Source organism: Ips typographus, linkage group LG4, assembly GCF_016097725.1.
Source record: "Ips typographus isolate SLU linkage group LG4, UJ_Ityp_2.0, whole genome shotgun sequence".
Taxonomy (NCBI): domain Eukaryota; kingdom Metazoa; phylum Arthropoda; class Insecta; order Coleoptera; family Curculionidae; genus Ips; species Ips typographus.
The window spans coordinates 11,786,299-11,801,459 of record NC_138425.1 but is presented as its reverse complement, the minus strand read 5'-3'; the positions used below and the strand labels follow the sequence as shown (position 1 = coordinate 11,801,459).

The 15,161-nt window shown below is 34.2% G+C and overlaps 2 protein-coding genes across 4 annotated transcripts; both read left to right on the top strand.

Moving 5' to 3' along the window:
* The first annotated feature begins 1,007 nt into the window (after window positions 1-1,007).
* On the top strand, window positions 1,008-2,170 carry LOC145728097 (27 kDa glycoprotein-like). Its single transcript, XM_081978092.1, has 5 exons — window positions 1,008-1,167; window positions 1,220-1,335; window positions 1,390-1,666; window positions 1,804-1,963; window positions 2,015-2,170. Exons 1-5 carry the CDS (start codon window positions 1,131-1,133, stop codon window positions 2,142-2,144), a joined length of 720 nt encoding a protein of 239 aa, XP_081834218.1. The 5' UTR covers window positions 1,008-1,130; the 3' UTR covers window positions 2,145-2,170.
* A 1,563-nt stretch (window positions 2,171-3,733) lies between these two features.
* Window positions 3,734-15,136, top strand: LOC145727408 (regulator of G-protein signaling 9). Of its 3 annotated transcripts, XM_081976953.1 has the most exons (16): window positions 3,734-4,003; window positions 6,699-6,889; window positions 6,945-7,044; window positions 7,652-7,702; window positions 7,760-7,866; window positions 7,936-8,124; window positions 8,175-8,360; window positions 8,666-8,841; window positions 8,894-9,097; window positions 9,150-9,371; window positions 9,422-9,676; window positions 10,193-10,240; window positions 10,506-10,683; window positions 10,740-11,199; window positions 11,257-11,479; window positions 11,897-15,136. In XM_081976953.1, exons 2-16 carry the CDS (start codon window positions 6,782-6,784, stop codon window positions 11,955-11,957), a joined length of 2,568 nt encoding a protein of 855 aa, XP_081833079.1. In that variant the 5' UTR covers window positions 3,734-4,003; window positions 6,699-6,781; the 3' UTR covers window positions 11,958-15,136. The 3 variants fall into 3 exon arrangements, with proteins under 3 accessions (XP_081833079.1, XP_081833080.1, XP_081833081.1); XM_081976954.1 differs by lacking the exon at window positions 10,193-10,240 and having other exon boundaries at window positions 3,738-4,003; XM_081976955.1 differs by lacking the exons at window positions 3,734-4,003; window positions 6,699-6,889; window positions 6,945-7,044 and adding an exon at window positions 7,429-7,554.
* The last annotated feature ends 25 nt before the right edge of the window (window positions 15,137-15,161 follow it).

Here is a 15,161-nt window from a genome sequence, read left to right as displayed (position 1 = left end):
AATTTGTGTTCCTCTGCCCCTCCATGTGGGGAAGAAGGGGGGTAACTTTGATTTTTTAAATGGCACCCCCAATTTTTTATTGCAGATTCAGATTCTGTAGCTAAAAACACGTGGAATTTGTTTAAAACATTTTTTTGTATTAACGATAGATGGCGCTATAAACGACAAAATTTAATTTACATTTTTTAATTAAATTTGTTTTTTTTTCGCTCATGGCTTACCGGAATGTTTGGTAAAATCTGCTAAAAAAACCGTCGTTGCTAGGGATACATAGGTGTAATAAATAACAAAAAAAAAATGAAAAAAAAAAATGAAAAAAAAAAATGAAAAAAAAAAAACAAAAAAAAAATAAATAAAAGTTTTTTTTTTGTAAAAAATGTTTTAAACAAATTCCACGTGTTTTTAGCCGCAGAATCTGAATCTGCAATAAAAAATTGGGGGTGCCATTTAAAAAATGAAAGTTACCCCCCTTCCCCCCCACATGGAGGGGCAGAGGAATACAAATTTTGTCATCAATGTATTTCCCCCGCGGAATAATACAACTTTGATACTAAACATTTTTTCGAAAATTGCTTATTTTTCGAGATATTGAGATGTCTCAAGTTAAATGTTACACCCGGTATAATGACCCTTAACCATAGGAAAACTCCAATGAACAATTATTTGTTCACAACAAATCGAGTAAATATAAAGATTAGAAGGTCTACAAGTCAGAAAAACACTGTTTTCAAAAGTATTAAGATAAGGCAGAAATGACAGGATTCTAATTTATGCTCTTAGCCAGATCAGACTTATCAATGGAACATTCTGCATATAAGGGTCTCAGTTGAGAATTTTTAATTGTCTTACCTAACCATCAAAAAAAGCATATTGCTGTTTCGTACTCCAATTAAATTACTACAATTTAGTGTGGTGTAATCTACAGCACTGACTCACAGACTTTAACTAATCCACTCCTGGTACTTTAAATATGTACATTAGAGAGAAGAAAATAATTTAAGAGTTACCAGCAAACAGGTCGTAACCTCAAGCGATAACACCAGACGAGATTATCAATTTGACCTTCCAATGCTTAGCTTTAACTGCTATTGTCTGAGTAAAGTTGTAGACGGCACAACTAAATTAGAACAATGGATTTGCGTTTACTAGTTTGCCTAATTAGTGCAGGTTGTAACTAAAACCCTTTAATTAAACCTAAGTGCTATTAAGTATGTTTTAGGATGTTGTTTAGCTGAAATCGAGCTTCCCAACGCTCCAACCAATTTGGATGATGTGCCGGTGTTTAAGGAGAAATGTGACAAGTTTGGTAAATCTGACACCTACGATAGGCTAAAAGTAAAAAATGCTCCTTTTAGTGATTGTCTGGTCTTTAAGTTTGCTTATTTGCAGGTTGCATTAAACGAAACCAAAACATGCTTAGAAGGCAAGATTGATCTGGATAAGGTTAAAGAAGAATTGGATGAAGCCAAAAAAACCGGATCGATGGACGAAGTTTTTGCTAAATACTGCAACAAACGCAATGAGTATAAAGAGTGTATTTTGAAAAGTATAAATGTTACAAAAGAATGCATGGAACCAATTGAAATTCAGGCTTTAGATACTGTCATTGAAATTGCCAAAGAAGTAGGTGATTTTGCCTGTTATAGAGATGGAGATCGTTTAGCAAGTAAGTAATTTAGATTTTCCATTAATGTAGTAAATTTAAGTGGTGGGATTGCGAGCAAACAAAATTAGGGTAGATAATTGCGTTTACCTGAAACCTTTTAGTCAATAATGAACGCTAATAACTACTAATGATTTTAGTGTTTGTTGCGGAAGGCGGTATCCGGTGTATTAAATCCCGTACCGAAGGAATACAACAATGCATTAAAACCACTCTAAACATCAGTACAGCCAATGCCACTCTTACTGATTTACCAAACTTAAATTTGCCTTCTTTCAAAATAGATAAAGAAAAATGCGAGTAAGTATAACTTTTTTTAATTGCGATTACTTTAACGTTAATTAATTTCAGCAAATTAACAACTGTATGGACTTGTGTAGTGAATGATCTAGAAAATAAATGCGACGACGTTACTCCTGCTAACATCGTAGATGCTCTCTTTAGGTTTATCAAAAAAACAGCTTGTAAAAATATTCAATAAATTGCATGGCAGAATTGCAATACAAAGTTGTTTTACTAATTTTGTTAATTTATCATGTCCAAATAGCAAGTTTGCAACTTGATCGTTTTATAAATGTGTTCAAGTGGACCCAAACTTTCTCACTTAGAGTTTTTTTTTTCTAAATATACAACTTTAATCAAAAGTACATTGACTGAGTGAAATTCCAGTTAGTTCCGGCCATATAACCATTTCCTGAAAAGGATATTACCGAAATTAATGAAGTTTATAAGCAAACAAAAGCTGGTATTATAAATAATGATGTCATTATAATGCTTGTTTCAGGGAAATTATGGAATCGTTCGTTATTGGAATCGTGGAATCAATGAATACAGAAGCAGTAGTGCTTCATGATGGAAATATGTACTGTTTGTACTAGGGTTTTAATGAAAAAGCCTTCAAAGGCAAGCGGCAAAGCCAGAAATCCAAATTAGAGGTCCACTAGTTCGAAAACATGCTACAGCATCAGAAATAAAAACCTATACTCTCACTCAACCTTTTGAATCTGTTACGTTGATTTTAGGCAGTTTTGTGTTTGTTCAAAACGACCAAAACTGGAAAATGTAAAAACTCAGGAGCTAAAAACTAAAATAATCGGTCACGTGACTTTTACAGCACAATTTTCCACCTGTGAGGATTAAAAAACGCGACCTTACCAATCCAGTCAAATAATTCCCTAATTCAACAGATTAACAAATTTTACTTACAAAATTGAGTTTAAAAGTGAATGAATCGGTCATGTGATTTTGCCCGAGCAATGCTTAACATGAGGATACACTGTCACGTGACCTTAAACGCTTGATTTTTCAATTTTTCAGAAAAGGTCTTTTATTTAATCTGGATTTTATAATAAAATTTTCTTTTTATGAAATCAATCTGTTAGTGTTTTTCATTAATTATTTGATTGACATCAATGGTGAATTTAAAGCACACTGCTGTATACAGGGTGGTGGAAGATAATTCAAGAGTGGAAAGTACCGGGTGGGTGACTAAGAATGCAAGCTACTGTATTTGGAAAGTTCCATCCATTGTAGAAACAAAAATAAACTACAAGGGCCAAGCACACATGTAAACAATTTTTGCTCGACACCCTTAATAACTGATACCATTTTTCGATTCTTCTAGTTTATCTTGACAATTTTTGTTCTAAAAGGTTTCTCTATAAATTACGTCGTTTTCGAGAATTTTTCCATTAAATATTTGAAATGCAGGCAAATGGTTAATGGTAGGACAAAACAGTTTGCATTTTCCATTCCTGATATCTGTAATATAGGTACATTTTCAAAATTTTGAATTTGATTTTTATTTAAAAAATAAGAATATAAAATACAATTTTCTTAATCAAAACCCGTTCTAAAATAGTTGGTTCTAGGTTAAATAATCTAGTTAATTGATAGCTTCTTAACTCAATCAATCAGCAAAAAGTAGTTTTAAAATGGTGTGAAACTGTTAATAAACAGCTACTAGCCCTGTACTAAATATTCTGCCGGGCTAGTGAGGAAATGATTATTAGAAAAGTTGATTCATCTGGAGAATGCCCGTACGTATAAGTGAAATTTTCGTTGGTCATTTCAGGATCAATATTTCCAAATCCTGGGAAAGCGTCGTGCGCGCTCACTCCATCCCCGACCGCCATTACGGTGCGAAATATCGAACCGCCCAGTTTCGGCTGGAACGCTATCCAGATTCAGGAACAGTGAATATCGCATATGCCGTATATCAAAAGTTCAATCGCATAGGAATACTCAGAAACGCGGCAGAATTCAATTTTTACCGTTTTGTAACCAGTGCATGGTGTAATAGACTGTGGCCTCGGATGACCTCTTATGAGCTCCCTGCTGGTAAGTACTGAAGTTCCCAAATGAATTTTCGCAACTAACTCGGTACAGATGCGAAATCTGTTTATTGTTCCCTATTATAACATGAATCAGTTGTTTAATCAAGATTTATTAGTCAGTATTATCGATATGGCTCCGCCTGGAGGCATGCTTTGATAAGTAGAAAAATTCATCAATGTAATTCACGTAAACCTGTCTTTTTTTCAAAAATATAAAATGATAATTAAAAGTAATGTGTCTTCAACGTGTAAAGGAAAATTTCAGAACTTGCTATTTATAAATTGCGCTTGAGCAGCTAATTTGCGTTGGAATTGACAGATCTCAATCCAACTCGTTTGTATTACGAACTTCGATTTTTAAAGCATTTTAAAGCCATTAGTTGGTAACAGTATCGAACATGTACTCACAGAAAAACGTATTTCAGGACTTTTGCTACCTGATTATTTTCGTACGACGTTTACGCCTCCAGTACATCTTTTGAATTGAAAAGAGTGTTCTAAAAATACTTAATATAAATAAACTGACTGTCTAAATATTTACCAACCGGAATCGTCAAAGCTCAGACGTTGCCTCAAACTTGTTGCAAAGTCCCTGTAATACGGTCACGCCTTAGAGAAACGGACGAGAGACGTCTTTACCTTGAAAACAAAGATTTCAGGTGTTTGAGTCAAACAATTTACAACAACACCGTAAAACAATAAATCTTGTAGTTACATTGTAATTTTGTTGACTAGAGAAACTAAGAAAATGTTTGACTTTCAGTAACAAAGTTACAGAAATAAAATCAGTGCGCAACGCTATATAGGAAACTTTCCAATGTCAATAAGTTATTACCAGTTTCAAATAAAGGTTTTAGCACTTATTTTGAATTTTGAGTTAAGTGCAAAATATTTAGTTCAAAGTAAAAAGTAAACTTGGTCACTTTAGAACCAACCTTGTTTAACACGACAAAAAAGAAGAAAAAGAAAACGTTTTCTGTTATGCAAAAATTACAATTGCTTTAGGTATTGCTCATGCCACATAAAATAGTAAATATCTCAGAAACGGATACAGATTACATAAAATATGTCTAAAGAGTGTTTAATATTTAAAATACGGAAGTTGGTACCTTAGGTAGGTTGGTACTTCAGGTATAAGCTGAAGTATGTCCATGTTGAAACTAATTTAGATTAATCGAGTTTGGTGGCTATCCCAATTTTCAGATTTTCTTTATTTGTACTTTTTCCAGAATCGATCGATGCATTTCCCGGAGGACCACTTTGTATATGGATTTTAGATTTTGCCATATAGTTGTAATTTTACCTTTTGAGATTGACGTAATCCTGTATTCTCCATGGGTACAATTTTGGCTAAAAAAATAGGAATTCATATTTGTGATGTTCCTATATGTGTATTCCATATAGGTGTGATGTTCCTATATGTGTATTCCATACTTTTCCGCACTCATTTGAGTGAAGGAAGGAGTACTTTTCCACACTAGTGCGGTAATGCTACTTTTCCGCATTGCAAGATTAATTTTAAAGTTTATATGTGTAGAGCAAAAATACCCATTTGCACCAACCGTTTTATGAGATGTTCAAGCGAAGAAAAAATTCCACACTAGTGCGGCAAAGTTTTTTTTTTGCTCAAACAGAGGCTTTCATTTTAGTAATTTTACTATACATTTTCGTTCAATTTAATTAAAATTGATACTCGTAGGAAAAATGTTGTACCTAACACATGCGGAAAGCTTCTTTCTTACTCTTCAACTGCAGTCTCGTGGGGGAAAGTACCTACCACATTCCGCACTTATTAGGTAAATAACTATTTTAATTCTGCTCTCTCAATTTTTGACATGATTACTTCGGGTTTGCTTTGAAATTTACTTTATTTTTTATTGAGTAATGCAACACTAAACATCTTAGTTAAAGAATAGGCCCCCAATAAATAATTTCAATCAGTAAATTCCGATCACTGTTGAATGGGGTAAACGACAGAACATCAAAACTGCCTGCTAAATTTGAACAAAACATTGCAAAAAAACATCTTATCTCAAACATACACGGTGTTACATGAAAAACACGCCAAAAAGCTTGTACCTAACACATGCGGAAAGCGTCTTTCCTACCCTTCAACTGCAGTCTCGTGCGGAAAAGTAACTACCACATTCCGCACTTGTTAGGTAAATAACTATTTTAATTCTGCTCTCCCAGTTTTTGACATGATTACTTCGGGTTTGCTTTGAAATTTACTTTATTTTTTATTGAGTAATGCAACACTAAACATCTTAGTTAAAGAATAGGCCCCCAATAAATAATTTCAATCAGTAAATTCCGATCACTGTTGAATGGGGTAAACTACAGAACATCAAAACTGCCTGCTAAATTTGAACAAAATATCGCAAAAAACCAGCTTATCTCAAACATACACGGTGTTACACGAGAAACACGCCAAAAAGCAACATCTCCTAACAAAAATGTATTTTTTTCAATATACTGTAGGAAACTAGCTAAGCAACAGTTTAAGGTTATCGCTAATGGTTTTTAGTGAGTAGAAAAAACTCGATAAACGTCCATTTTGACGAAAGTGCTTGTAGAGTGCACATATTCTAAAACCTGCGTTGTCACTAAACTTACTGTACCTACTTTAGTTGTTTTTAAAATGTTTTTTGTTATCCTTAAATTTTGAGAGTTTTATAGTTTTGAAATTTCTACTACAGCTAGGTCATCAATGTGGGGGTGAGTGAAGGCATGATGGGGCGGGGGCAGAGCTCGCCTATGGAGCTCGGCTAATGAGTCGTGCATGCGTGGCACGGCCTCCGAGCCCCCCCTCCGCCCTAGCCCGGTAGGCTCACACATGGAGCCTGAAAACCGGGAGCAACCATGCCATAGGCCAAAAGCCTTTGATAAGGTAAAGTCACTCACCTAAAAGTAAGATTTTTCTCGCAAAAATTGTCACATTTCAGATGGAAGCGCTCGTGAAACAAATGCAGAGTTCGGAGCCCACTGGTGTGCCTGTTAAGAGCCAAAAGTCTTTTTTGATGTCGATTCCGGCCGCATTCATAGGTAAGTTTTAAATTATTGTATTGCAAACCTTCAGCCATTTTGTGTTGCAACGACAATAATCATTAATCATACGACAGTAATGAGCAATGCATTGTTTAACACTTACTATTTAATCGTTACCAATTATTCATCAATAAATTTCGCATTGAATATAATCCAACCAACGGAATATCGGTGTCAATCCATTACTATTTACTTCCGATCTATAACAACTCGAACAAACATTGACTAAACCGGTACGAGTTTATTTATATTTTTCTTTTCAAGCAAATAAACACAAAAACAATTTCTTTTTAATGTTTGCTCAATTGCGCATGCATTACCAGTAATCTGGCTGCGATTTTCATCAAAAAGTTGATCCGAATTCCGGGTATTTCGGTTTTAACCAAACCCCAGTTTGAGGAAAAAGTCATTAAAACGTCGAAATAGATTTCAATATGCTGCTCTAATTGCTGCTTTCCGCTGAATAGTTGGAATTTTCATGTTTTTCCGAAAAGTACATAATTCCTGGTATAATCTATTTGTTTACAGTATTACTTTGCATATAGTTGACTGTAAACTTTTAAATTCAAACTTATTCATGTTTTTGGCAATGTTTCTGTTGCAGGCTACGACTTAATTGAGTGGCTCATGATGCGTCTCGGAATCGAAGAATCAGGTAAATAAAAATAATTAGCAGAAAAACAACTTTTTTTACACTTTTATTTGTTTACAGAGGCTCTTAACATTGCAAACCAGTTGTGCCAGTTTGGCTACTTTTTCCCTGTCAGCGACTACAAAAACATGGTAGTAAGAGATGATAGTTCACTCTACAGATTTCAAGTAATTATCACCTTGGAGTAACTTTAGATTATAAATTAACTATGTTGTTTTTTTTTTAAACTATTCTAGTCTCCATATTATTGGCCTTGGCGAAATAAACCCCCCGATAACGTCGATTACGCTATATACTTGACGAAACGTACGCTTCGAAACAAGCAAAGACATGGCTTGGAAGAATACGAAATGGAGGCTTTTTCAAACCTGAAACGGAACCTATCAAACAAGTGGGATATAATTGTAGCCCAAGCTGAGGAACAGGTAACTAACACAACAGTAGTTAATGGCAAAATTCTAACATAACCAAACAGGTTAAGCATCACAAAGCCATGAAGAAGCACGACAAACGAATCAGTGATTCGCAAGAGAAAGCCTACTGGAGGGTGCATCGCCCTCCACCTGGTGTTCCTGGATCTCTGGAACAAGTTCCAGTACCAACCCGTTCCTGGAACGGCGTCAAACCAAGAAAGAAAACCATAGACGATTGGAGACGAGAAGTAATACTTTGCTAATTATTATTTCACGATTTTGATCGATTTATTCGTCTTTGTTAGAGTTATTATTCATGAAATGTATACACGGAAGGGAAAAATTATAATTAACATTCGAGAATGTGAAAGAAAAATTTATGTGTTCCACTTTGTCGTATAAGTGGATAACGCAGTGGCTCGTACGCTGATATTGGAAATGCAATTTTATAACTCAAAATTGCAATTTACCTTTAAACTCCTACTATTTATAAATTTATCCTCTCAGGAATTTCAAGAGTTTGAGACTTCTTTACTTTAACTTTTTTCTTCAGGTTGAATTGCTTCGAGGTAGTTTATACCGAACGAGAATCAAAGTGTCACAAGCTCTGGAAGGTCTTTTGCAACATATCGACACATACACTGAATACGATCCACTTTTAGTTCCCCCACAACCTGCCAATCCATGGGTAAATGAAGACGCTACTTTTTGGCAATTAAACGCTCCAACGTAAGTGAAAACTATTTACTGAACATATACACACAAGACTGTTCCATTGCAGGGTCGACGTTCCCACAGAAAAACGAGTGAAGAAATGGGCACTATCAATGGAAGATTTACTTTCAGACCCAACTGGGGTTCAAGAGTTTACTAATTACTTGCAAAAGGAGAAAAGCGAGGAAAACATACTGTTTTGGTTGGCAGTGAATGATTTGCGACGTTCCTCACAATCGCAAGTTTTATGGAAAGTGCAAGAGATTTATGAGTAAGTTATTTTTAGTGCTGGGGTTCATAATAGTCTCAAATTTAATTTGCAGAAATTACGTTAAACACGGTTCACCCAGAGAAGTGAACATCGATAATCAAACGATGGATCAAGTTCTGGAAGGAATGAAAAACAATAGTAGATTTTGTTTCGATGCTGCACAAGAACACGTTTACAACTTGTTATTGAAGAAAGATTGCTATCCTAGATTTATTCGGTCGGAATATTACAAGCACCTCCTAATGAACGGTGTACAACCGTTACAAAAGAAACGGTAAGCAAATGGTTAATCTACCAACTTAGACTATTATTTTGTTGTGGTAGGTTTTTTGGTTTTGGACCCACAAAGAAAAAGGCATCGACCGGTTCTCAACCGAACCAAACGCAACAACACACAGGAATAGCACCAGCTCCGGGTAATCTGAGCAAAAGACGTGGCAGTGATCGAAGCTTGTCAGGATCAGCACACGAAATTTCCCATTTTGGTGTTGGAGGCGGAATAATTCACACTGCAACGACAAAAGACACTAAAGTCTCCCATTCGCATTCCCAGAGCAACTTGAGCGACATACCATACAGGTGAAACATTCCTTCTTATTATTTATAAATAGTAGCCTTGTTTTTGAAGGAAAACCACTACAGGGTTAGTCATATTGTTACCTTATTAGACACCAAATTCATTTTGAACAAAATGATTCATTCTGTACTACACATATCATTCGTAGTGATAATAAGAACAAATCGACCTTAAAAAACGTTCGATGTAGCATGGCTAAATCATAATGCCTGTCACTAGATCACCATCAAAGAAATACTTAAAAAAGTTTTAGTTTAAATCCATATTGCAGCATGTCTACAGACATTTCAGATGAATTGATGTATAGGTAACTGGATTTTCATATTTTAATTATTAAGCTAGAGCACCAAAATTATTCAAATACATACACAGAGTCATCAAATACACACAACTCGCTTTGAATGTAATCTTTACGAGATGTTTAAAATTTTTTATTGGTGAACAAACTAGTAGACAAACATCTCGTAAAGTACTCGCATAGAATTCATTTAGATGTAGATAGCAATGCTTCCTTTCAGGGGTGACCTAGATGGTAACAAAACCAGCCCAATTGACACGACTGTTGCGTAAGTTCATATTATTTTAATCAAGTAGTTTGCTCTACTTTTTTGCATGAAATTTGGACTTGTTGTGGTATTCCAAGAAGACTTGGGTGATCCAGTCCAAGTTTGTATCAACAAAATTCAGTTTCTTTTCGTCTTTTTGTAATTTTTTAAGCCTAGAATCACCTCTCGTATTTTTGCTTCTAACCTTTGGGCCACCCTGGTTTTTAACTTTGACAAGCATACTGGTAAAGCATTCAGTGGATAATGTGTTTATATTATTAAATAGAGTTAAAAAGCCCAACATAGTACCTGGAACATCCACTTCTGAAGAGGTTTGCCCCTGGGAAACTCCTGCAACTCCGCCTCCTCGTACTCCCACCAGAGGGCGACGGAAATCCGGTCGGGTCGAGTCCGAAAGTTCGTCGTCAGATATAAGCGTCGGAATAACAGACGTTGGCGAAAAAGTATTTTTGATTTTATTGCAAATTTATAATTAAGATAAAATAATGTTTGTCAATAGGTCCAACGCGGTCTACTAACTCAGCAGCATACATTGGATTGCGGCAAAAAACTGCACGTTGATTCTTATGATATACCTCGAAGAGCTTCTGTTTCTGTACCAATAAGTCACACCAATACGTTAGAAAGCAGTGCTCGACGTAAAGTTTCCTCCTTTGAGGATAATAGCGCATCGAACACGGAAACGACTTCCCCAACATTCGTGGTACCTGAAAATACTACAAACGATCATTATTGCTCTGATGGATTAGAGGTTCCCTCTAACATTAGTGCGGATAATAACGAAAAAGGCAAAAGTGTCGTAAAAACTTGCTCAACGACGACGGCGACGACGACTACCACAGTCAACCCCATCATTAGTGTTAGTTCGGTGCCCGCTGATGTTCCGTTATCGTTCGATGTCGATTTGAACTTTGCCAAAATCGATTCCAACTCAAGTGGAGATTTAAAGAACGCTTGTGGTATCTCGACACTACCCACCATCATATCCCCATTAAAAGACCAAATTTTTATTCCAGAAGGTGGCAACAGTGACGAACCCAGTTCCAGTCAGGTGGTGCAAGACTCACCTGCAGTAGCAACCAACCAAGAACCCAAAGCTCCTCTAGCTGAACCTGACAGCGAATCACCAGGTAGCGAGGTACCACCTGAACCAAATCGAGAAGGCAAAGAAGAGAAAAAACCGTCTGAGGGCGAAGATGATGAGCCTAAGAACGATGATGTGTGTCCTTGGGAGGACGAGTAAGTGTCCTCTGTTTAATATTAATAGAGGGAAGATTTGTAGTTATTAAGTTAAGTCTTACTAGTTACTAAATTAATGGTATAGATAAGTTTTGGTCAGTATTGCTGAAAAATGTTGGTTGATTGTAAACAGCTTACGTGGTGTTCTGACCTTTTGTTTGTTATTTTTATGTGATGGACTAAAGGGCAAAGTAATACTATTGATTTTATTGTAATTTTACAGTAACCAAAACATAAACAATACTAAGATCGATTTATTGATTGAATAACTAGTCACACTTGCATTTCAGTGATAATTACGAGAATATTAGCAGAAAGTCAGAAACTTTGTGGGTTGTTTCGATTGTCCATCTCCACTAATACCCAAAATCCTTATTAAACTAATAAGGGAAATATATAATAACGTTTTTCTTATAGGGAAAACTGTAAAGTAAACACGCCGTTCGTCAAAAAATACGCAACGCTTGGGTATCTCTAAAACGAAAAATTTTGCCGTCTTCGTATGCGTTTAAGATTAGATTTTTAAGGCTGAATTGTATACCTTAATATACATAATATTATTATATGCGTCCAAATAAGTGAATGTATTTCTGATTCGTTGTACTGGTGAAAGTCACTATAATAATAAATACCAATCACTAAACTTCAATAATTCAATTCATCGGTTGACGAACAATATCAATGCTTTACTACATTTGACAAAACAACAGGTTTTACTAAATGGAGGACAGAAGCTAAACGCTGCGTTAAACAATGACATAATCAGAAAAGAAACAACTACATAAAGTTGTTAATTGAAACAGTTTTATTTTTTACGTTAATTAGAGGAAATAAATAATATATTTAATTAGGATATCTAAATAGAAAACAGCATATTATTATAAATAGTAAGATTATATTATACACTCTGTCTAAAATATACATTGTGTGTGATAATCGGAAGTAGCATCCAAAAAGGCCTAATGATAAAACTCCCTTTTAATCGCTATAAGTGTTGGGACAATAAAAACCTTCTTCTACGACTGGAATTTCTTTGATATTCACTGATTAATTTAACTTAATTTCAACCTGCTCACTTGCAAAATAAAAATGTGTAACGACTTCTGTTGTTGTTGTGTCATGCAATATGCTTAAACGTATACTTACATTACAATGCTGGTGCCGTTGGACCAAAAATTGCTGCTGCAGTTATAAGACTAATTTCCTGATTAAACTGCATTTGTCAAATGTAGTTTGTGTCGATTGGCAACGTCACAAGCATCATTTAGTTACGAATTCATTAATTATTATCGGAAAACTAAGCTAAGCTAAACACGAAAGAAAGGGAAAGGCAAAATAACCTAGTTTCTACTTACATTGACAAATAATCCGTTTTAAAACTGTCTAAAATAGTATGAAGGTTTCTGAATTTAACATTATCAAAATTCTGTTCCTCTTCATAAATAGTTAAGTGGCTAAAGAAACATAGTTATTTGGTTGTTGTTATATGTGTACCGTATATTTTAATTACAAGTATGAAGAACTATACGAATAAGCTTGCTCTTAGTTGCAAACTGAAGTTGAGACATTTTGGTATAGAAGATTGTTTGTTGGATTTACTAAGTAAATTTCAGTTTAGTTAGCACAAAATATGAGGTAAATTTATAATCAATTATTATAAAACCAAGTCAAATTGATGACAGTTATTTGGAAGAGCTGCACATAATTCGCCTTGCACAAACTCGAGTACAAGGTAATACCTATAGTTAACTAGCTTAAATAGGTATCACTCTGTCGATAATCGAGATCAAGCCATTGTGTTTAAGTCGAAATTTTGTGTATCTAAAACTACACCAAAAAAATCATTATTGAAAAGTGGTTTCCATCAATTTAACTTGGTTACGCTTATACTAGTTTCCTAGACTTTGATGCTCCAACTATACTTAATAACCAACATAATTAACTATACTACTCGTATAAATGTTAATCAGTGTTACATTATACCAATATTAATCAACAATATTCATAAATGTGTAACGTTTCAATGTGAGTGTCAAATATGAATGATCAGTGGCGTATCCTGGTGCCCATGTGAGTTTCACCCGTTCAAATTTCAAGTCCCATCAAACTTTCAATAACCAAACAGCAAATCAGTTTTATCTCGCATATAATTGTACTAAAAATGTATACACAGTGATGAAAAAACAGAACAAAACGGGGAACTGGGCCCCATAAATTGTTTTCGTATACGCCACTATTACATTGTCATCAGGTATAACTCAATGAGCCCTAGGTATACTTGATGTAAACACATTCATATTTGATTTAGTGTGTAGCTATGATATTAAGATACATATTAATCAATTTTATGTGTAGTTGAAACATATTTATAATTAAATGTTTGTAGTGGAATCCATTGTCTGCTAATGTGGGTAAGAATTGTTGCTTTAGCCAAAATACACATCAAAAGTTATACTATATAGTAAGCACTTCTATAAAAGTTTCTTAATTTACCATTACTACAAGAAAATTAAAAAAAAAAAATTGATTCTGCATGATTAGTAAGACAATGGTGTAGTAATTACTTATCTAGTTGTTCAACGTATATGTTTGCTGTTAGGCATTTTGAGAAAAACTATAATCAACCATATTTAACCTAAATGTTAGATGATAATTATTACTATAAGTGAAACTCTTGGATATTCTAAACGTTATAAGGTAAGAACTATAGCCAAAAAATTACTGTATTGACTCTTTTCCTTTTAATTTAGTTTGGTAAATTAGCTAGAAATTTTGGGTTAACATTTTTGGTTTACATGGTTGTGGGTAAAGTGCTTTTTACAACTAAGAGTAAGCTGGCACGGTTGTCAAACTAAAAGCCACCAATTCTGCATTCTTCATACTTGTATATTATATTATATAAGTGTATGATAACACATAGTGTTATCTTCTAGGCCTATGTAATTGTTTTTGAAGTGTTGTAAAATGATGTTGCTTGCTAATAAGACAAACGATTTTAAACAGGATCATTTAAGTTTTAAAGCATTTGAAATGACCATAAGACAGTACACAAAAATTTATTTTTTGGCAAATCACCGTCACTCGTAAAATGGTTATGATATAATTAGTATTAAATATATGTTAAACAAAATTTTGGACAGCTACGAAAAAAATGGGAATGGAATTTCAGCTTTGGTATTTGGTCTTGAAACACTTGACTGATGGTTTTTAAGCATTTAAATTAAAGTAAAATCAAAATGGAGTGGATTGTTGCCGTTTACGACGGCCAAAGTGAGATTACAAACAGTGTAAATATAATCATAATAGCGTGTTAAACAATAGTACAGTCGCTGACTTTGATATTTAAAATTACTTAAATTTGGCGTGATTTGATGTGAAAAAAATTGATGTAAACCAGCTAATTAGATCCATCAGATTTGGTCGGCGACTAGCGATTAGACTTAAAAAAGAAATAGGTAGTAATTGTTATATTTATCTGTGTTATTTAGTGGTGTACATAATTTTATAAATACGTAAATTGTTTATTTTTAAGCAAATGTTACAACTCAATGTTAAAAATTTTAGTTCGTAGCATTGTTAAAATAATGTTATTATTATTATGATTATGATTATCTAAAAGTAGATTGTAAAATAAAAGCAAAAATCTTATAAAATGTTCGACTAGTGTGTATTATTTATTTCT

Coding starts and splice junctions, on each gene's coding strand:
- LOC145728097 (XM_081978092.1), top strand. CDS start 1,131: ATGGATTTGCGTTTACTAGTTTGCCTAATTAGTGCAG. Junction 1,168..1,219: donor AGTTTGCCTAATTAGTGCAG/GTTGTAACTAAA, acceptor AGTATGTTTTAG/GATGTTGTTTAGCTGAAATC. Junction 1,336..1,389: donor ACACCTACGATAGGCTAAAA/GTAAAAAATGCT, acceptor GCTTATTTGCAG/GTTGCATTAAACGAAACCAA.
- LOC145727408 (XM_081976953.1), top strand. CDS start 6,782: ATGCGTGGCACGGCCTCCGAGCCCCCCCTCCGCCCTAGCCCGGTAGGC. Junction 6,890..6,944: donor GGCCAAAAGCCTTTGATAAG/GTAAAGTCACTC, acceptor GTCACATTTCAG/ATGGAAGCGCTCGTGAAACA. Junction 10,241..10,505: donor CCAATTGACACGACTGTTGC/GTAAGTTCATAT, acceptor ATTATTAAATAG/AGTTAAAAAGCCCAACATAG.